General features: G+C 33.5%; 1 protein-coding gene across 1 annotated transcript; it reads left to right on the top strand.

The window, feature by feature from the left end:
* The first annotated feature begins 8,622 nt into the window (after positions 1–8,622).
* LOC115999126 (3-hydroxy-3-methylglutaryl-coenzyme A reductase-like) lies at positions 8,623–10,324 on the top strand. The gene has a single exon (XM_031238903.1). The coding sequence runs from the start codon at positions 8,676–8,678 to the stop codon at positions 10,290–10,292; it is 1,617 nt and encodes a 538-aa protein (XP_031094763.1). The 5' UTR covers positions 8,623–8,675; the 3' UTR covers positions 10,293–10,324.
* The last annotated feature ends 12,759 nt before the right edge of the window (positions 10,325–23,083 follow it).

The raw sequence follows: 23,083 nt of genomic DNA, 5'->3' as shown, positions 1-23,083 counted from the left end.
CAGGCCACAATACGACTCTCAACTTGATTTTACTCAACAAAGGAGGGATGACATCCGTGAAGTAGATGAAAGACTTACAAGGACGATCATGGAACTGAAAAATGATCGGGCAAATCTGAAACAAGAGATTACTCAAGAGATTAGACAAGAAATTTCTAGTCTTCGACAAGAGTCTAAGGCCACGCTTAAGACAATTGAGAATCAAATTTCTCAAATGTTTAAGATGATGTCAGATCGCCACTACGGACAACTCCCGAGTAATACTGAAAACAATCCGAAAGAGAGAGTCAACGCCATTGATGCCAAAGAAGAAACTCATGTGAAGTGTGATCCAATGGATGCTATCTGTGGAACATGTCAATGTAAGGTAGATGACCAAAGAAACAAGACTACCTCTTGTAGTCCAAATCTTGAATTGAAGAATGCGAACAGCTCGTGCACCATATCAATGAAAGAACACAAGGAGAAAACCACTTCGGAAGAATGCCCGAAAGAAAAGGAGCTACCACGAGACAACATCAAAAGTTCAAAAGAGAAAGAAACAGCTCGAGAAGGTACAATTAAAGCTTTTATTCGAAAATTTTTCAATAGCAAAGAATGCCGTGAATTGTTTGAGAATGACATTTGTGATAATTTTACCTGTTTAAGCCAAGAATCTTCGGCTTGTTTAACTGAGGGAAACCCCAGAAAGAAGGGTGACCCTGGAGCTTTATTGATCCCTTGTTCTATACAGAACATGGAACCTAGAAATGCTCTTGCTGATCTTGGTGCTTCTATTAATGTCATGTCTTTAAATCTTTTTGAAAAACTGAACTTACCACGTTTGAAACCGACGAGGCTGACTCTACGTTTAGCTGACGGAACCACACGGTATCCTGAAGGCTTAGCGGAAGATGTTTTAGTAAGAATAGGGAAATTTCTTGTACCTGTCGATTTTATTGTCTGCAAGATGGGAGATGATGATCCCCATGAATCCTTAATTCTCGGAAGACCATTTCTGGCTACTTGTCGTGCACGAATAGATGTTAGTTCAGGAGAAATTACCCTAAGATTCGAGGGACAAGCCACAAATGACGACAAGGAAAAAGCAAAAGAAGGAACTGATGATGATGAAAGGGCAAAGGTCAAATCAAAGGTGAAACCAAAACCGAAGCGGAAGAATGATAAGCTTACCTGGAAAAACACGTGGGTACCAAAATGCTTTCTACCCACTACCAAGGAATATGGTTGAATTTCAACCAAGGAATGATGCGTCTAGCCAATGACGTAAACCGTGGCGCTACTTGGGAGGCAACCCAAGGTTTTAATAAAATGTTTTTACATTATTTTTATGCTTTCGTTTTTAATATTTTTGTTCTAATAAATTGCTACAATCATATGGAACCATGTTTTGAGGACTAACTTGTAGGAGTCGGGACTAAAAATTGCTTTGGAAAGGCTAAATATGGACATAGGTATGGAAGGCAAGGCCAAAAATCGGAAGAAAACAATGCAGTGGACCTACACGAGGCTCACACGTGTGTAGCCGTGCGTGGGAACGAGGCAGTAGCCTCCCACGCACGCTCACACGCGTGTTGCCATGCGTGGGAGCGAGGCAGAGAGCTCCCACGCACGGTCACACGAGTGTGACCGGCGTGGAAGGCCCCCTACGGGTTTAAAACCCTTGTTCGGCCACTCCACGCCCCCTAGCCCCAAAACACCATTTTTCTCTTCTCTTCTCCACGCAAGGAAGAACCAAACTCAAGGTTTGAACATATTTCTTACTTTTTACCTTCAAGGAAGATCAAAACATCAACATCAAGGTAATTTTTCATCTTTTTAACTCTTTATCCTTGAATATTCATGAGTTTGGAAGAGCTTGAATGTGAAATTTATTCTACATTGCCTAGCATGATTTAGCATGATTTTGAATGATTAAATTGGTTATAATGCTTCATAGAACTATCCTTTGATGTTTTCTTTCATTATTGATGGTTACATTGATGGATTGTTATATATTTTTGAACTTCAAGTGTGAACACCATTGATGAACAAATGGGTTTGTTAGATTTCTTGTTGAAATTATGAAATTGTTGCTTGAATTGATGAGTAAACTTGTTATAGAACTATTATATGCCATCAATTTGATTTTTCACATGCTACATTGCCCAAATTAAATTTTCAATTTCAAACCCTAATTTTGAATTTGGGGAAGAAGATGAAGTTGACTTTTTGAAATTCTTGACTTTTGTAGTTGACTTCTTATTTGACTATCAAATTGATATATCTTATGATGATTTTATGCATGTGTGTGATAATGGAATGATATTGTTGATATTCTTATGATAGAATTGTCCAAAATATAGGGGAAACTATGGCAAAATTTTCAAAAATTCTTAGCCCTATATGTTTGAAATCCATTATTTTGACAAGGAATTTTGCACTATTATGATGGTGACTTGTTTAAAGCCAATTACCATGAATAATAATTTATATAATTTGTAGGATGGGACGCTCGAAAGAAATTGCAAAGAAATCAAAACATGATGTAGGAGAATCGAGTCGATCTAGGACACGGCAACAAGCTACTGCTCAACAGGCTATACAAGAGCTGGGGTCAAGGTCATTGCGACACTTGACACCTATTCAACTTGCAACAGTGGATAACTATAAAGGGAAGCAGCTTTCTGTTGGCCGTCACTTTGAGGATAATGTTTTAAGAGAATTTGGTTGTTTGGAAGAGGTAAATGGACTTCTTAGGCACCAACAGCTCCGCTATCTGTTTCAGTGGAGAGGACCCACCTATGCGCCTGTCACCTATGAGTTCTTGGCGACTTTGGAAATCAGAAGAGAAGTAAACGATGCAGGGGAGTCTATTTCATTCACTCTTTTTGGCAACCACTACAGTATGTCTGTCAACACTTTAGGTGTTACACTTGGTTTTCATGATGCAGCAAGCGTATCCATGCCATATTTCAGAGATTTCAAGGAAGATTTTGATACTGACGAAGTTGCTAGACAGTATTGGAGAAGAATCACCAACAATGCCCCATATAACTCTTCAAATTTGAAAGCAAAGCTCATCACCCAGAATGCTCTGAAGGCTATCAAACTAGCCTTCGCCATAAATCTCTCAGGCAGAACCACAAACCGCAACAAGGTATACAAGCAGGATCTATTCTACATGTGGTGCATGGAGAATGATGTTCGCATCAACATGGGCGTTCAAGCTAGGAAGTGGCTCCAGACCCAGCTAAAGCCTAAGGTTCAGACTGTGTTTATTGGACCTTTTGTTACTAAACTGTGCATTGGGTTGGGCCTACTGAACCGGTTGATGGGAGAGAGATCCGATGGTTGTACAATTTCTTTCTCCGTGGGTGAGTTCTTTGCTGCAGAATTAAGGCTTGGAGGTGATGATACACCTGATCTAGAGGCTTCTGATGATGACAACGAGGACGAGGAAGAGAATGAGGAGGAGGATGCTGCACAAGAGCAAGGCCCTACTCCAATGGAGTGGACCGCGTCACAGAATTTTCATAGACAGCTCCATGAGGAACAAATGAACTATTGGCGTGAGGAGCATACTTGGCAGCAAGGCCACTTCACATCCATCTCCGCAAGACAGGATGTTCACACCGAGGACCTCAACCGCATGAGACAGGCGGTGGAGGATAATGATAGGAGAATTGCCGCTCTTGAAGCTAGATTCGGCAGGCAATTTTGACCCTTCGGTGATGAGTGATGCCTTCCTTCAATTTTTCTCGGTCCTGACTGATTGACACTTGATTCTGAGTTCTGTGACTTTGGTTACTATGGTTGATGGCCCCACCTGAACATTAGGATCCCTATGCGCGGGGTTCCGACTTTTATTTCTTTTATCTCTTTACTTTGCTTTATTTATCTTTATCGCTTTATGTTATTTAATTTCCAACTGCTTTACTTTTCTGCATTTCTATTCAAATATTTCTACTTATTTTATGCTTTATTATCTAAGTTTTTGTTATTTTTATCGCTTTTATATTTCTATCAGCTTATAATAATTGAATAGTACTCCGAAAACCCTTTTTATATGTTATGTCTCCATTTCTTATAAAGCATCTATAACGGGAGCGAGCCTATGCTGGAAGCTAAAGTGTGGAAAGAGGGATGCATACTTGGTTTATCCTCTTATCCCTTTTCTAATTTTAAGCCCCGTTTTGATCTTTAAAGTGTGGAAATATTTTCTTTATAGCTTTGTGTATGAGTATACTTAAGTTTGTCATGATTAATAGGATCGTTTGATGCAGACCCTTTATCCCAGAGCAATTTCCAAAGTGTGGAAAGGGATTTTTATTTGTCTATCCTTAGAATCCCTGTTTCGTTCTTTTACCCTGTACGTATAGAAACATCGAGGACGAGGTTTACTTTAAAGTGTGGAAAGGACGTACTTCGTGCTTTACATGCTTACATGCTTATTTTTAGAAGTTGAAACTCTTGGGAATGACAAGCAGGTGCATTTGCAGTTTTGAAAAGAGAGTTATTATTTGTGTTATCTAGGGAGAATTTTGACTAGATGCCCATAATTTTTTACTCTCGAAATATCTTTGAGGAAGTTACTTTTCGCACCCATGAGAGTGTTTAGAGCAAAATAAGTTTATATTCTTGCCTGCTTGCATGATGTTTACCTCTTATTTACGTAGGACCTTAGTCAAGGATCTCTCGAAGTGGGAGTGTGCACTCTTTAATTTTAGAAAGATAAAACTAGTGAGGCCCGGAATTGAACTAACCTTGGTAGGGCATGGGGCAAAAGGTGAGCCTAATGGTGAGCTTAATGAGAAAACAAAACCCTTGAACATTAAATAGAAAAAGGCATGAGGGGTTGACACGAGGAGAAGTCGAAAAGGCAAAAGGCCAATCACCAAAGAGTTTAAAATTGAGGGAAGCCAATTCGTTGGGTTGTGTCCAAACCATAGTCTTCGGTAAGCAAAAAGCTTTATCTGGAGTCTGTTGTTCACATAAAAAAATCCCAAGAATTGAGAAAATAGAGCTGAGGTGAGCCGCTTTGCTAGGATTCGAGTACCCATTGCACTGACCTTCGAAAAAGCATGGATCTCCATGTGAAGTCGGGTGGCTCGATGACGTTATCCTAGGGTGAGTGGTCCATGCCCCTACCCTCATTTACATTTACGTTGGGCTTTGGCGTATAAGGATGGAAAGTTGATTAGCTAGTCCACATCGTTCCAACTAGTGGGATCGGCTAGAGGCCCTATTTAAATAAAAGGTGAACCAAAACTTTGGAAATGCATGCTTGCGTATGGTGCGAGAAGTGTGATCCCTTGTTTTATTTGTTTTATCTACGAAAGGTTTTTATTTCCCGAAAATATTTCTTGAGTTGCTGACATCTTACCAAAATCCTTTATAGATAACACAAATGATTTCCCCCGTTTCAACAGTCTTAGACACCCATTATTTTGACTTGCCAAAAGCTTTATTTTGCATGGGAGAGTATCTCGGAGACTTATATGCTTAGAGAGTAAAATGTCTTGCTTGAGGACAAGCAAGAAGCAAAGTGTGGAAAATTTGATAAAACTCCGAGATACCCTTATTTCAGGCACATTTTAGGGTGTTTTATCGCGTCTATAGCATCTTTATTTGGTAAATTATGTGCGTAAATGCTTGAAAATCACTAATGATGCACAAAAACCATTTTTAGCTTAAAAGAAGTAAAACAGGAGCCCCGGGAGCAAATAGGACCAAAAGATGAGCTTAAAGAACAAACCAGGCAAGAGCGGAGCCCCGGAGGACCAATCTGGAAGGCCACACGCGTGTGAGCAAGCGTGGAAACTTTCCAGAAGCTCCCCACGCACGCTCACACGCGTGTGAGAGGCGTGGAGACGGTGATGCGCGAATTTCAGCTAGGGTTGTTATTTCGGAGACTATTTAAACCCCTTTGATGAATTTTCAGAGGAGGATTCCAGAATTTTAGTTTTCCCTTTTCTTAGTTTTTCCTTTGGAGAACTTTCTCCATTTTTCTTAGTTTTTAGATTAGATCAATCTCCATTGTAGAAGACAACAAGCTTGGATTGAAGATCTTCTTCTCTCTAGGTGATCTCTATTTCATATATATAATTTTAGCTATCTTGTTCTTGGATTAAATTAGCTTTTGCTTGCATTTCATATCATGAGTAGCTAGTTTAGTCTAGGGATTTGGATTGTGTGATTGAATATTGCTTTTGTGATGATCTTATTTCTATATCTTGGATCTATGAGTTTGTGTTGATGGATTATCTATTCTTGTCTTTTGATTGTTGTTTTGATGAGATCTTATTTGGATTTGGCCAATCTAGATGAGAGATTGAGCTCTTGACTCTTTCATGTCTTTGATTAGAGTTAAGATTTGAAGCTTTACACAATCAAAGTTCCTATGGACTTCTTAAGAATAGTAGGATAGTGTGTAGCTTAAGTGTTTGATAAAATTCCTCTTAGAACTTTGGATGCTTGAAGGCACTCCTAAGTCAAAGAAGCCTCAGTACACAAGGTGGAAAAGGACTAAGACAACACACTCTTGAATAGACAATATCCTAGCAATCATAATCCATGACCTTAGACTCTCACTATGCAATATTCATGAACACTATCCAATCCCTACCCCTTTTACATATTCACAAAATCACTTTTACTTTACTATTCTCTTGCACTCGAACCAACCAATGAGCTACTCTCACTCACAAATCACCCTTCACCACACTCGAGTCCTATGCATGATCCAATCAAGTAAACTCCCGAATGTTTGACACACCTCCACGTCCCTCCTTCGAGACCGACACTCGGGGAGACAAACTTTCCGTTTTAACATAAATATCTTTTGACATTTCACCCTATGCACGCAAGTTGTTGTCAATGGGCCGATGGGATATCTTTTCGTTATTGTAAAATTTACTTTTGCCTATGGTTTTCAGAAAATTATTGGATCCAACTTATATATTTCCTTATCCTTATCTTGATTTTATTAATCAGAAGTCAAAGAATTGCAAAATTGAATAGAAGAAATGTCAACTTTTATAAATTCAAGTGCCAGTGGGTGATGGGTATTTACAATTTACTTGTGAGTTGTGTTAAGAACTTTTTTCATACCATTTGAAAGCTAGATGTTATATGATAGGCACAAGAACGATTAAGGCATTATGATTTAGCCTTATAGCCTTAAAAATTACCGCGTACATCTTTATACATATATGTTGTTTTTCTCTAAGTGAACCACTTTGAACGTTAAAATAAATAACAAATTTTTAGTCATTAGCGGATCCCAAAGAACCTTAGCTCACAAAAAGAAGCCTCTTAACCCATCCTTGGGTAAGCGAATGTAATTATTTAAGTTATTTGTGCAAGATGCGAAAAAAGATTAATTATTGGTGAAATCGGAGATGAAAGGTAATTAATTGTACAGCTAGTTTAATTTGGTTTGGGTGAGAAATTGTCTGTGATCAATGGGGAGTGAAAAAAAAAGAAAAAAAAAACATGAGATCTTTTCCGTTACATTCTAATGTTTTGTGAGTGTTGCATAGTATCAATGAATGTAGCGTTTGGCTATACGTATATATGCTTGAATAGAGTTAGCAGTCAAATTGTGTTAGACCGTGGCTTTTGAGCATAGAAGTTGCCCACCAACATATTTTAATTCTTGAGTGTACAGTTTATTTGCCCTCATTTGATTGTGTTACTTCTAGAACTTGCTTCGTACCATTTGAAAGCTACATGTTATATGACGACACAAGAACGATTAAGACATTATGATTTAGCTTTATAGCTTTAAAAATGACCACATCTTTATACATATATGTTATTATTCCCTAGAGAACCACTTTGAACTTTAAAATAAATAAGACATTTTTCTTCATTAGCAGATCCCAAAGAACCTTAGCTCACAAAATGAAGTCTCTTAACCCGTCCTTGGGAAAGTGAATGTCATTATTTAAGTTATTTGTGCAAGAAGGAGAAAAAAAGATCAATTATCAGTGAAATTGGAGATGAAAGGTAATTACATCTAGTTTGCTTTGGGTGAAAAATTGTCTGTGATCAAAGGGGAGTGAAAAAAATTAAATGAAAAACAACATGAGATCTTTTCCGTGAGGCGATCCCGATCACAGGAGAGTCAGCATACACTTAATGTCATTTTTTATTTATTATCAACTCTAAATAGCATTTCACTTTTATTAGTTTTGACTATTGATTAGGTTTTTTGATTTTAAATCTTTGAATTAGATCAGAGTGTAGTGAAATGTAAAAAAAATGACAATAAATATTTGTTATATTTTAGATTAAATTAGAGCAACTTAAAAATTTAATGAACTAAATTTGGTTAGATTAATAGATGGACTAAACCACACTGCTAGTTATACAACGTGCAGAATATGGTTATTTTTATATTATACAAATCAAAGTCTTCATAGATGGGCGAGTGCTCCTGCAGTCAAGGAAGTTAGCCTATGTTGAAGGAACCAACACTACAGTTTCCACACTCTGGTCTCTGTTTGTCTCCATTTAATCATTTCCAAGAAAGTACAACCACAGAATTAAATATTACGCCAGGCCACCATTCTGTTCTGCTCACTCTGGATCTCACTTATATCTTCTATAAATATTAGCGGTGCTTGGGGAAGAAAATTCAACCACTCAAAAACACTGATACTCGATTCTGAAGGAGCGGAGCAACAGATATGGAGTTGAAGCAAATTCCCCGGCCCACTTCCACTATTCCAGTGAAACAAAAGAAATCCACCAAAATTATTATTGGTTCTGAAAATCAGCAGCCATCTCTGCCACTGCTTCTGTACCTTACAAACGCTGTTTTCTTCACGGCAGTCTATTTCCTGCTTGTTAGCTGGCGCGATAAGATCCGTCACTCCAAGCCTCTCCATGTTGTCTCAAGCTCTGAGATGGCTGCCCTTCTGGCTTTGGCGATTTCCTTGTTTTACCTGTTGGGATTTTTCGCCCATCCTCTTCAAGAACAGGAAAATGAAGAAGAAGAAGAAGAAGAAGAAGAAAAACTCAAGAAAAAAGTCCCAGATGTCAAATCTGATCCAATAATAATATTATCGGAAGAGGACGAGGAGATAGTAAAAGGTGTTGTTGAAGGTCGGGTTCCTTCCTACTCCCTGGAATCTAAGTTAGGGGATTGCAAGAGGGCGGCAGCCATTCGTCGGGAGGCGCTGGAGAGAATAACCGGCAAGTCTCTAGACGGACTTCCCTTGGAGAATTTTGACTATGAATCGATTCTGGGTCAGTGTTGCGAGATGCCAGTTGGGTATGTGCAGATTCCGGTAGGTATTGCAGGGCCCCTCTTGCTCGACGGTGAAGAGTACTCAGTCCCCATGGCCACCACGGAGGGTTGCTTGGTGGCCAGCACCAACCGGGGTTGCAAAGCCATCTATGCCTCTGGTGGCGCCACCAGTGTGCTGTTGAGGGACGGGATGACTCGAGCTCCGGTGGTGAGATTCTCCACCGCCAAAAGAGCCGCTCAGTTGAAGCTCTACTTGGAGGATCCTCTAAGTTTCGAGACCATAGCCGGAGCTTTCAACAAATCCAGCCGATTTGCTAGGCTTCAGAGCATCAAATGCGCTATTGCTGGAAAGAATCTCTATATGAGATTCACATGCAGCACCGGAGACGCCATGGGGATGAACATGGTCTCTAAGGGCGTCCAAAACGTATTGGATTTCCTCCTCACCGACTTCCCTGACATGGATGTCATCGGAATCTCCGGAAACTTTTGCTCCGACAAGAAACCTGCGGCGGTGAATTGGATTGAAGGCCGCGGAAAGTCGGTCGTCTGCGAGGCCATAATAAAGGAAGAAATAGTCAAGAAAGTACTAAAAACAGAGGTTGCTTCCTTAGTAGAGCTCAACATGCTCAAGAATCTCACTGGCTCTGCCATGGCCGGTGCTCTTGGGGGATTCAACGCCCACGCCGCCAATATTGTCTCCGCCGTCTACATCGCCACAGGACAAGACCCCGCACAAAACATTGAAAGCTCCCATTGTATAACCATGATGGAGGCAGTTAACGATGGGAAAGACCTTCATATTTCTGTAACCATGCCTTCTATTGAGGTAGGCACGGTGGGAGGTGGGACCCAACTTGCTTCTCAGGCAGCATGCTTGAATCTCTTAGGAGTGAAGGGTGCTAGCAAAGTCGAACCCGGAGCCAACTCTAGGCGATTAGCCGCAATCGTTGCCGGGGCTGTGTTGGCCGGGGAACTCTCCCTCATGTCTGCCATAGCTGCAGGACAACTGGTCAACAGTCATATGAAATTCAATAGATCTAACAAAGCTTAATTAATTACCTACTTCCTCAATTTCTTTCTTCACTTTAGATTCTTTAATTTAATACTTTATCTGTAGCTGTAATCTATACTATATATAAAAACAATTTCTTCCTCCCAAATTTTCCCCCCAAAACTTAGGGATATTTTGGTAAAATCATTTATTTTATTTATTTATCTATACTATATATAAAAACAATTTCCTCCTCCCAAATTTTCTCCCCAAAACTTAGGGGTATTTTGGTAAAATCATTTATTTTATTTATTTATTATTTTATTATTTTATTAATTATCCATCCTATAATATTATTATGGTAATATATGATAATGATAATATGATAATATGGTAATATTGTTAATATTAATGGGTGATGGGTGATTGGTGATATATAATTGATAATTGATAATATGGTATATGGTATTATTCTTAATATTAATATATTAATATATAATATATTAATATATACTAATATTAATTAATTAATTAATTGGTGATTATTTTAAAAAAGAATAATTAATTGGTGATTGGTGATTAGTGATATGGTAATATTATTATATATTAATATTAATTAATATATATATATATATATATATATATATATATTAATATTAATATTAATTAATTAATTGGTGATTGGTGATTAGTGATATGGTAATATTGTTATATATTAATATTTATATTTATATAGATTGATATTGATATTAATTAATTAATTGGTGATTGGTGATTAGTGATATGATAATCTATATCTATATCTATATATCTATATATATTTATATAATTGACATGTAATTAACTATATTAGAATGAAAAAATTATATAATATTATAGTAAAATTTTTATATGTCAATCATCTATATTTACATAAAATTAAAATTAATTATACTTTCCTTTTGAAAAATCTTCCATATTATGTTTATCCTCCACTATATAATGATGAGAAATGACTTTTCTCTCACAACGTACCAATATCTATGCTCTCACTATTAGTTAGAGATCTATAATCTGTAATTCTACGAAGTCGAAGATCGAACTTTAACACGCGTAGAATTGTTATGGTATGCGGTATGATTTAATTTTTAGTTGATTCATTCTGCATGTTGGAGATCCTTATGGTGTAGTCTGTATTCCATAGAGTATTTTGTAATACTGTGATTTAGTTTGATTTTAACAGCTCAATATGCTTTAATTTTTGCTGATAAGGTTTCAAGTAGCTAGGCCAATTTTGCCATGGGCGTATCACGTATGTAAAATTACAATTTTCAGAGTGATTGTAGTGAACAATCAAATGTTTTCTATTATTATATATTTTAATCACATTACTTTGATTGGTAATTTCTAATGGAAAAACATTGTATTGTAACTTTGTATTACAAGATTTTGAATGATAATACCTTATTTAACTATCCATCTTTTTAGTTGTACTGTGCAAAATAACTAGCAATCTACGGATGCTCATCTATATATTGTAGAATTTGCAATCTTGATCTTCCACATTTACGGATGCTTATGTAATTTGGTAAAAATGATGGTTACTATACTTGAATAAATCCTCAATTATTCATTCCAATTGTTCGTTTTACCATTCCAATTCTTCATTTTATAAAAAATGGTGCATTGGAAGCTAAACATGGGTCATTGTATCATTGATTGTTGATTCCAATTATTATTAATCTTTATCATTAATTGCACAATACTAATTCACACTTATTAGTTAAAAAATGGTGATTACTATACTTGAATAAATGAAATAATAATATTAAATTTTGTAGCCTTGATTTAAAATCTATTATGTTAATATAATAATAATAATAATAATAATAATAATAATAATAATAATATAATACTCCGTAGTAATAATAATCTAAAATTCTTAATATAATTTTCCTAATAATAATAATAATATAATAATAATAATCCATAACTCTTAATATAAGTTTGTAACTAAATTTTCCTATTAAATCTGTTTATAAAGGTAATTATAAATATAGAATTGAGAAATTCCTATGATATTTTATTTAATTGATATTATTCCTAATATATTTTATTTAAAAGGCTTCCTTCCTTTTTTATAACATTGTTCCATATGTTAATCCATTTAATATGCTAATCTATATAGGTAATTACCATATATACTATTTACCATCTAAATAATCCGTGGTAATTACACTATATTTAACATCTAAATTTATTATGGTCATTAAACATAGAGATTTCATTCTTACGATAATTTTATATATTTTTACTTAAGATAATGTCAATTACCCGTGCATTTCATTTGATTACTTTTGAATAAAATCTTAAAAATTATGACAACTAATGAATTAATATTGTTGTTCGTAATATAAATTTTATCAAATCAGTTAACGAAATTGATAATACACATATTACATCCATAATTAGAGGAGATTAACAAAATTATGATAATTATTTCAATTCACGTATTATTATGCTAATTCACATATTATTACGTCCATACAATTATGTAAATTATTTAAATTCACAGATTATTACACATATAAAATTATTGTAACCCCTCGGTTTTTCCGACAAAGTTAAGATTCGAGAATATCGATATAATTTTTTTTTAAGCTATGACATTTAAGAGAAGGCTTCTCGGTGCTCGAAAGAATTTTTTTAAAGATTAGTTATCGATAAGCTGCGAACTACGTACCGGTCACGAACCGAGAAATTTTTAAGGATATAGATTCAGTTCGAATTTTCCTAGCAATTGGATTATTAAGTATCATACGATTAAGCCTGAACTTCTAGTTAGTTCAAGAAAATTTTAAATGGACTGTAAGGGGTAAATTGTTACGAACTCTGTACCTATATTTCGCGAGATACCGAAAAATTCCCAATTTTGGTGATTTGCGACGGGATTATTTTTAGGATAATTTTGGTATTAGAATTTTCCCGAATTAAGTTATAATCCTCCGAGCATTCATCTGATTTAACCATAAACTGGCCAAATAAGTTGTGATCTTCTTAAGGACTCCATAGGGTATTGACAAGTGGCAACCAAAATCTAGCCAAGATTGGATCATTAAATGCCATGACATAAGGGGGATGGTGCACTTGCACTTGATTGCTTAATTAACAAGACAAATTCACATCATCATCTNTACTGTGATTTAGTTTGATTTTAACAGCTCAATATGCTTTAATTTTTGCTGATAAGGTTTCAAGTAGCTAGGCCAATTTTGCCATGGGCGTATCACGTATGTAAAATTACAATTTTCAGAGTGATTGTAGTGAACAATCAAATGTTTTCTATTATTATATATTTTAATCACATTACTTTGATTGGTAATTTCTAATGGAAAAACATTGTATTGTAACTTTGTATTACAAGATTTTGAATGATAATACCTTATTTAACTATCCATCTTTTTAGTTGTACTGTGCAAAATAACTAGCAATCTACGGATGCTCATCTATATATTGTAGAATTTGCAATCTTGATCTTCCACATTTACGGATGCTTATGTAATTTGGTAAAAATGATGGTTACTATACTTGAATAAATCCTCAATTATTCATTCCAATTGTTCGTTTTACCATTCCAATTCTTCATTTTATAAAAAATGGTGCATTGGAAGCTAAACATGGGTCATTGTATCATTGATTGTTGATTCCAATTATTATTAATCTTTATCATTAATTGCACAATACTAATTCACACTTATTAGTTAAAAAATGGTGATTACTATACTTGAATAAATGAAATAATAATATTAAATTTTGTAGCCTTGATTTAAAATCTATTATGTTAATATAATAATAATAATAATAATAATAATAATAATAATAATAATATAATACTCCGTAGTAATAATAATCTAAAATTCTTAATATAATTTTCCTAATAATAATAATAATATAATAATAATAATCCATAACTCTTAATATAAGTTTGTAACTAAATTTTCCTATTAAATCTGTTTATAAAGGTAATTATAAATATAGAATTGAGAAATTCCTATGATATTTTATTTAATTGATATTATTCCTAATATATTTTATTTAAAAGGCTTCCTTCCTTTTTTATAACATTGTTCCATATGTTAATCCATTTAATATGCTAATCTATATAGGTAATTACCATATATACTATTTACCATCTAAATAATCCGTGGTAATTACACTATATTTAACATCTAAATTTATTATGGTCATTAAACATAGAGATTTCATTCTTACGATAATTTTATATATTTTTACTTAAGATAATGTCAATTACCCGTGCATTTCATTTGATTACTTTTGAATAAAATCTTAAAAATTATGACAACTAATGAATTAATATTGTTGTTCGTAATATAAATTTTATCAAATCAGTTAACGAAATTGATAATACACATATTACATCCATAATTAGAGGAGATTAACAAAATTATGATAATTATTTCAATTCACGTATTATTATGCTAATTCACATATTATTACGTCCATACAATTATGTAAATTATTTAAATTCACAGATTATTACACATATAAAATTATTGTAACCCCTCGGTTTTTCCGACAAAGTTAAGATTCGAGAATATCGATATAATTTTTTTTTAAGCTATGACATTTAAGAGAAGGCTTCTCGGTGCTCGAAAGAATTTTTTTAAAGATTAGTTATCGATAAGCTGCGAACTACGTACCGGTCACGAACCGAGAAATTTTTAAGGATATAGATTCAGTTCGAATTTTCCTAGCAATTGGATTATTAAGTATCATACGATTAAGCCTGAACTTCTAGTTAGTTCAAGAAAATTTTAAATGGACTGTAAGGGGTAAATTGTTACGAACTCTGTACCTATATTTCGCGAGATACCGAAAAATTCCCAATTTTGGTGATTTGCGACGGGATTATTTTTAGGATAATTTTGGTATTAGAATTTTCCCGAATTAAGTTATAATCCTCCGAGCATTCATCTGATTTAACCATAAACTGGCCAAATAAGTTGTGATCTTCTTAAGGACTCCATAGGGTATTGACAAGTGGCAACCAAAATCTAGCCAAGATTGGATCATTAAATGCCATGACATAAGGGGGATGGTGCACTTGCACTTGATTGCTTAATTAACAAGACAAATTATGGTGCACTTGCACTTGATTGCTTAATTAACAAGACAAATTCACGTGCACTTGCACTTGATTGCTTAATTAACAAGACAAATTCACATCATCATCTCTCACTCTGCTTAATTAACAAGACAAATTCACATCATCATCTCTCACTCTCCCATTCCATTTTCGAAACTACACCATTAGGAAGAAGAAGAAAAATTAGTTTGGTTTTCCATTGTGATCAAAGAGCTCCTAAGCATTCTTCCAACCCAAGAGACTAAGTGTAGGTGAGACCTTAAGCTTTGTTGGATTAAATCATCTCTAGAACTTAAGTGTTAAGGTTTGGTGCATGAAAAACATTGTTATTGTGGTGATATTTTTAGGGTCTTTGAACTCAAAGAAAGGATCTAGCAACTTCTCGGCTTTGAAATCTTCCATCAAGGTAAGGAATCCCTTAAGTTGGTTCAATCACTTGGAGGTGAACAAATGCTAGTAAATTATATGACTAGGAATTTTTACGTGAAATTATGTGTTAAGTTCGTGGATCTACAAGTTAGCCTAAGAAACTACACTTTGGATTTTTGGTAATTTTTATATACATGTTCATAGCTAATTTATGCATGTATATGTTGAATTTATGCCCATATAGGCTTATACTTGTGAAAATAGTGAAAAGAAATCAGGATAGATTGTGGCAGTAACTTCCGAGATTTATTGGGAAACATTGGTAAGGTATTTTGATCCTATTTTTTTTAGGCATGTATTTCTATAAGTGTAGAACCCGCATATAAAATTTCATAATGATCGGAGTAGTATAAGTACGATTTTCGAATTTTTTTCCAAAACTGGTCCAAAGAGAAAAATATTCTGGACAGCACACTGCCAAGGGCAAAAAGGGAATTTTCTGTGTTTATTCGTGGATCAAAATGACCAAAACTTTTTATGGACATCAAGTACTATAAGTTGGGGTTCTACCATAAAAATTTCAAGTGAAAAAGAGTTCGGGAACTATTTTTACCGGCTCAATCTTTCGGACTGCGCCAACTGAAATTTCTGGCAGATTTGACGCGGACTCGTTTTCGACTTGTTTTTGACCCNTCTATTCGCTGAGTGATGTGTGAGATTTTGTATGATTGATTCATACTGCAGAGCGAAGTCTATTCGCTGAGTGGAGTTGTGAGAACTAACTGTCGGGTGTCTCGAACAGTAGTGTGGGTGTTGTGTTTCTCACGTGTGAATTAATGGCTGTGTTATGTGCCGAAGTTACTTATATAATGTGGTATTGCTTGTTGTTAGAATGATTGCAGGTAGACTGCGACTGTTGGGTAACGTTTATCTTACCCTATTTATTATTAATTGTTGTTTTTGAAAACCTTTGTTTACTTTCGAGTGACAATGGATTTCCTTACTTAGCCGTCGCGCTAACTACACTTCATTGTGTCCTTTATTAGATGCAGTCTAGCGTGGGCCCCTGTGGCCGATGAGCTCTAAATAGGATGGGAGTCGAGGTTGAAGATTACTCTATCCTAGAATAGACACCCTGGAGGGATTATTTCCATATGTACATATCTGGATATTGATATGGTTATTTGAGGTTGTAAGTTTAGCCTTAGCATTTAGGTATAGGAAAGATACCTAAGCGTGGCGGTAACACCTAGTTTTCTGCTGGTTAGACGCTTCCGCAATGTATTATATTTTAAGGATTTTGTAATAAATCCAAGATGTGAAAATTGGGGTGTTACAATTATGCTAATGGTTACTTTGGAATAAAATCTTAATAATTATGGTCATTGAGAAATTAGTTCAAATATTATACTTTTATTAAACGGTTTTTTATACTTGCCGTAATTTTATCTAATCAATTAAAGAAATTAATGGTGCACATATTACGGACATAATTAAAGAAAATTAAACATACACATATATATTACGGATAAAATTAAAGAAAATTAAACATACACATATTACGTCCATAATTAAATGAAATTAAAATATACATTATTTCTTAATTATAATATATACTCCTTAATTACCATACTTATTCATAATACATGGACGTCATAATTAGCATAATATTAATCTATACTATATATAAAAACATAAGAATAGTAAAGGCATATTTTAAATTTTAAACAATAGTAAAGGTAAATTAAAAATAGAATGAAAATATTTCAATAATAATATTCTACATCATTAATTAAAAATAGAACAGAAATTAGGTAAAAATACCAATGGATCTATTATTCTGATTCACTAATTAACTGAAAATAAAAAAAATCAACTAAAAATGAATCTGATGTTACTAATTGATTGAATATATAAAAGGAAATGAATATTAATAATTGACTGTAAATAAAAAAAAATATCCATAATTAACTAAAATGAAAAAGGAAATGGTCATATCATTGTAATTTAATTAAAAAAGAAAAACATTCTACATCATAAATAATAAAGGCATATTATAAACAATATTAAAGATAAATTAAAAAAGGAACGGAAATTAAAAACGAAACGGAAATATTTCAATAATAATATTCTACATCATCAATTAAAAATGGAACGAAAATTAGGTAAATATTACTACGTAATTCTTTTCATTTTTCCTAGATAAGGTTGCCTGATATTAATTTACACATAACAATCGGCACTAATAATTAAAAAAAAATTAAAAAAAAATAGAAGAACTGCCGGAGACGTCTGTTTTTTTTTTTAATTTTATTATTATTATTATTATTATTATTATTATTATTTAATTATTTTAATTAAAATTATTTAAAAAGTTTATTTTAAAATTAGTAACCACCATGTCATCACAATTGTAGGTAAACAGGTCAATTTGGACTTTTTTTTTTTTTGAAAACATGTCAATTTGTACTTAATTGCATGAGTTTATATAGTTCAGGAATCCAATTGCATTCTTTTTGAGTTCGATGGCCTAATTGCAGTTTTGTGTGTAGATCAGTAGTTTATTTGACCATTATTCCGAGAAAAATGATATTACTAATTGATTTAAAATATAAAAAGATCGTAATCTATATTCTATACTATATATAAAAGTAAAATCCTCCTATTTCATTCCCCGCCTAAACTTTTTTAGTCAATTAATGAAATATTTTATTGATCAAATAATTAATAAAGCTTATTTGTTAAGAAAATGTAAAATAGAAATTAACTAATATCTATAAATTGATAATATGTATACTCACGTATCAACACTATTAATAAAAGTAAAATCATTTATCGAGAAAAGAAAAGGATATTACTAATTGACTGAAAATTATTTAAAAACTTTAATAGTTAATTATATTTTCCTTTTGAAAACTCTAAGTTATTTAAACTTTAAAAAAATTAATTGAACATGGGTTGTTAGATTTTTATAATAATCAAAATTAATTCATTCAAATATGGAGGAGGAAGATAAAACTAAATGCAATATGGGGAAAATGAATATACTTAAAGTATAAAAGTATAATTACACATATATTAGTGTAATTGACTAATAATAATTGCCTAATAATTATTATGATAATTAAGTTAAGCATTGGTCGTTGAATTTATTTTTATAATAATTACAATTAATTTATTTCTCATTTTCTCATATTTATTTTAGTAATAATATAATTATATAAGTCATAATATAATTATATAAGTCATATTACTTATAGATCTTTTAAGATAATTTTAGACAAACAAGTCATATATTATTCAATTAATTGAGTAATATTTTTGTACTAATCTTATAATCAAATAAATGTACACGTTCAATATTAGAATTTTTTATAATTTCATCTTTATTTTTATTATCTCAATATATAATAAAAAAATTTATCCACGCCCGGGTAATTGGACAATTATTTGTAATTCAAAGGAAAACATCAGAAAACATAATCGATCCAATCAATTTCATCAATTGCGCTATATAATATTCGATATTATAATATATATAATTGTATATTGATCCAAATATTCTTTAAATATTATAACAAATCCATTCCGTGCAACGCACGGGCGAAAATACTAGTTTCTATTAAAAATTAAAGTGGGTTACATATCTCATGTTTATACTTTCAATTTTACTGATCCAGCCTAAGCTATTAAATTTAGAGTATATTTCATTCTGAAATGAATTTAATTTGGTGGAAATAGATCGAAATACTATTCAATGGGGGAATGGAAGGCAAAGATTAGAGAAGATGATTATATTAATTTGATACAATTTTAAGTCATCAAATAAATTTATTTTCAATAAGAATCGTGTATATAAGTAATTGATCAACACTTAACAAAATTTATAAATAATCATGTCAAATTAAATACAAAGAAATAATCAATTCTCTTTGTCTATAAAATTTCAACATCCTCCTCAGTAGATACACCACCTATTTATACTTGCAACATAGTTCTGAAGCATTTGAATTATTGTTGCTGAGATATCTCCTTGAATCAAGGAGAGACAAATACTCAAATCCTAACTCGAAAAAGCTTATCACAACCAATCTTTTGCTTGAACAAACACCAACCACTCCTTTAAGCTTTAAACATAATTAATCACCTTAGGCATAATTAATTGTATCTAATGAAGACCAACAAAACTAAATTATTCTTAGAATAACTAACATATTGTCAATTAATTATTCTATGCAAATTAATTTTCACTTACCATCTCCCCCTTTGATAATTATTTGTCAAAACTAAACACATACAATCTTAAGGCAAGATTAAACAATAATACAATATTCTCATTAATCGTATCTTAAGATATGTTGTGTCAACATGCAAAGCTACAAACACTAACGACTCTTGACAACAAATTTTAATAATTAATTATGCCAAGAAGATCATCACATTTAATTTTATCATGGGTAGCCAGAAAAATAATAAAATATTCATCATTTAACCATCATTCAACATGCTAGCATCCATTCAAATAATAATTATTTCATCATCCATCCAACCAATCCATCTAACTATGTAAACGAATATTCCAATATCCAGCAACAAAAGAGTAGAATTGTTCACCAACTAATCAAAATTATAAAGTGTTACCATATTAGCTTTGCAAGCTCCCCCTCAATAATTAAACTCTCTTTTTGCCATAATTGACTAAGGGAGCATCTGTGATCATCTAGTAGAAGCAACAATTTGTTCTTCATTTTCAAGGGAATGTAGAAGCAGTGTATCATCCAGCACCATCTTCTCAATTTGCGCAACAGCAGTTTGCAAATTAGCAAGAACAAAACGGGCAGTATTCGATCAATTTGTTCTTCATTTTCAAGGGAATGTAGAAGCAGTGTATCATCTAGCACCATCTTCTCAATTTGCGCAACAGCAGTTTGCAAATTAGCAAGAACAAAACGGGCAGTATTCAATCTAAGTCGGACAACAGCAACATTTGCACACACACTAGGAGCTGTAGCAGACACAGACGTGCCTTCGGAAGCAGCAACAACAATAAAACTAGGAAAAGAAAAGTCATCAAAGTGGGATCTCTGAAATAGTCTCTTGTCGATAACATACTTGGATCCAATAGTCTTTTCTTCCTCGTCTTGATATTTCTGAAATCCCTGCTTGCAAAGAATGTCATAAATTAAGCTAAAAAAAAAAGAAAGAAATACTTTGTTTTCTTTGCTTGGTAGAAAACCCATGATATGATTGAATATCATCTCCCACAAATAAAACTCAATACAATTTTGAATCTTGAACAGTAAGGTGGCCATCTTCTTGGAAATATAATGAGCAGCAACAGTGGGCAACAAGTTGTTCATTGCAAGACGCAACAGAATAGCATAACTTGAGGTAAGGAAGCGAGACTCAAGATCACCAGCTTTCTTCTGATCCCTCTTTCGCCAAGTAGAATCATGTGAGTGAGTTACTGTAGATGCATTGAGATCAAACTCAGGGAGAAAAGGCTTGTCAATCTCTATCCTGCCATAGAAATCATTAATAACATTTAGACTAAAATTATACCAACGTTTTCTAATGTAGACTTTATGGTAGAGGGTACTGGAAGGATCAACCGTGTCTTTGGTCAAGTTAGTGAAGAATTCCCATGTCACCAAGTCATAGTAAAGGGCCCACATTTGCTACAGCTTGCATCAAATTTTGAGAATGAAGAAGATAAACAAGATTGCAACAGGTAGTGAAGTTTTCTATGCCAATCTCACGTTAAATAAAGCAGTAAGGGCATCTCTTTATTAATTTTCACACGACTTTCAAGTCTTTGTGAAATAGAAGAGGAAGACAGGAAGAGGCGGTAGGCTGAGGACTCCTAGGTGGAACAGGTGCCTTTCCACTCGTCAGACTCGTGGAAGAAATTTTTTGATTCTTAGAGAGTGGTTCAATTCATCGTCCAGATCAATGTCCATAATCAATGTCCAGATACAATTTTAAGTCATCAAATAAATTTATTTTCAATAAGAATCATGTATATAAGTAATTGCCAAAAGACCTTGTGGTCTAGTGGCACTCAGTGTCACGGTTTACACTCCCACCTACTACATTGTAACAGAGCCAGTAGTACTCAAAAAAATGTATATAGGTAATAATTGATCAACACTTAACAAAATTTATAAATAATCATGTCAAATTAAATACAAATAAGGCAATATCAAGACATATCACAATCCTAGCTAATTAGAAACCGGCTTTTGTATCTCTAAGTGACATCTTCAAACGACAAAAGAGAGAGGTAAACCAATTTAATTAAGAGTGGTTCGACTCAATCAACCCCACTACCTAAGGGCACCTCCAATACGATTTACAACTCTTTCCTAAACTAATGAACAAGACTTCTGCTTCGTGAAGGACATCAGCTTACATCACATATCTATTCTAGATAGTCATCTAAAATAAAATAAGTCTTTATAAACTTTACAGACAGACTTTACATATTGAAACCAATATTAAAGAAACCGGGAAGGTGGCGTATGTTGGTTTTATGACTTTTGGGTAGTCAAAGGCAGGCCAACACTACCTGTTATAATAGCGAGAATATAAGAAATATGTAGGAAAATATAGGGAGAGAATATAGGTATTGTATTGCTCAGAATTGCCCCCCTTCTCCGTGTACAGAGGGTCTATTTAAACATATTTTGAGCCTAGAGCCCTACAAGGAATAAAAATCTTGGACTGCCTGATATTAGGAGTCCATGTTACATTATCACTAATAAGCCCTAATCTTGCTAATATTATAAGTGTTAAGTCTAATCCTTATCGAACTCTTCGGTAGCTCTGTGTTGGGTCTCTTTATTGGGCTTTCTTGATCCAGTTGCTCTTTTGGGTCGATCCATGTGGCCCATGCCTAGTGTATTATCCATCATCCAGTCCTCCACTTTCTTGGGATTTTGCGAATACAACGTCTCGGAAAAGTATAATTGTGTTTTTTTGCTTCGATCAATCTGCAAATAGAATTTTTTTTTACTTGCACATAAATACTCCCCTTCACCTTTCATTTCCCAACCTTCCTCTCCCTCTCTCTAACTTCTCTCTTCCTTCCCTTCTTCCTTTGCCTACTTCATACTGATACCGGTAAGTCTCCATGTGCTCTTCTTTTCCCTCTTTCCCATTTCTTCATCTTTCTCATCTTTTTTTTTTTCGTTCGTGGCAACCGGAGCGTGCCGACTATTTCGTGTAGCAACCGGCACCGGCCGACTGCCCATGCGAGGCTGACATATATATATATATATATATATATATATATATATATATATATATATATATATATATATATATATATATATAT

This window comes from Ipomoea triloba, chromosome 12 (assembly GCF_003576645.1).
Source record: "Ipomoea triloba cultivar NCNSP0323 chromosome 12, ASM357664v1".
Taxonomy (NCBI): domain Eukaryota; kingdom Viridiplantae; phylum Streptophyta; class Magnoliopsida; order Solanales; family Convolvulaceae; genus Ipomoea; species Ipomoea triloba.
The sequence above is the reverse complement of the archived record's forward strand: the minus strand, read 5'-3'. Positions and strand labels throughout refer to the sequence as shown.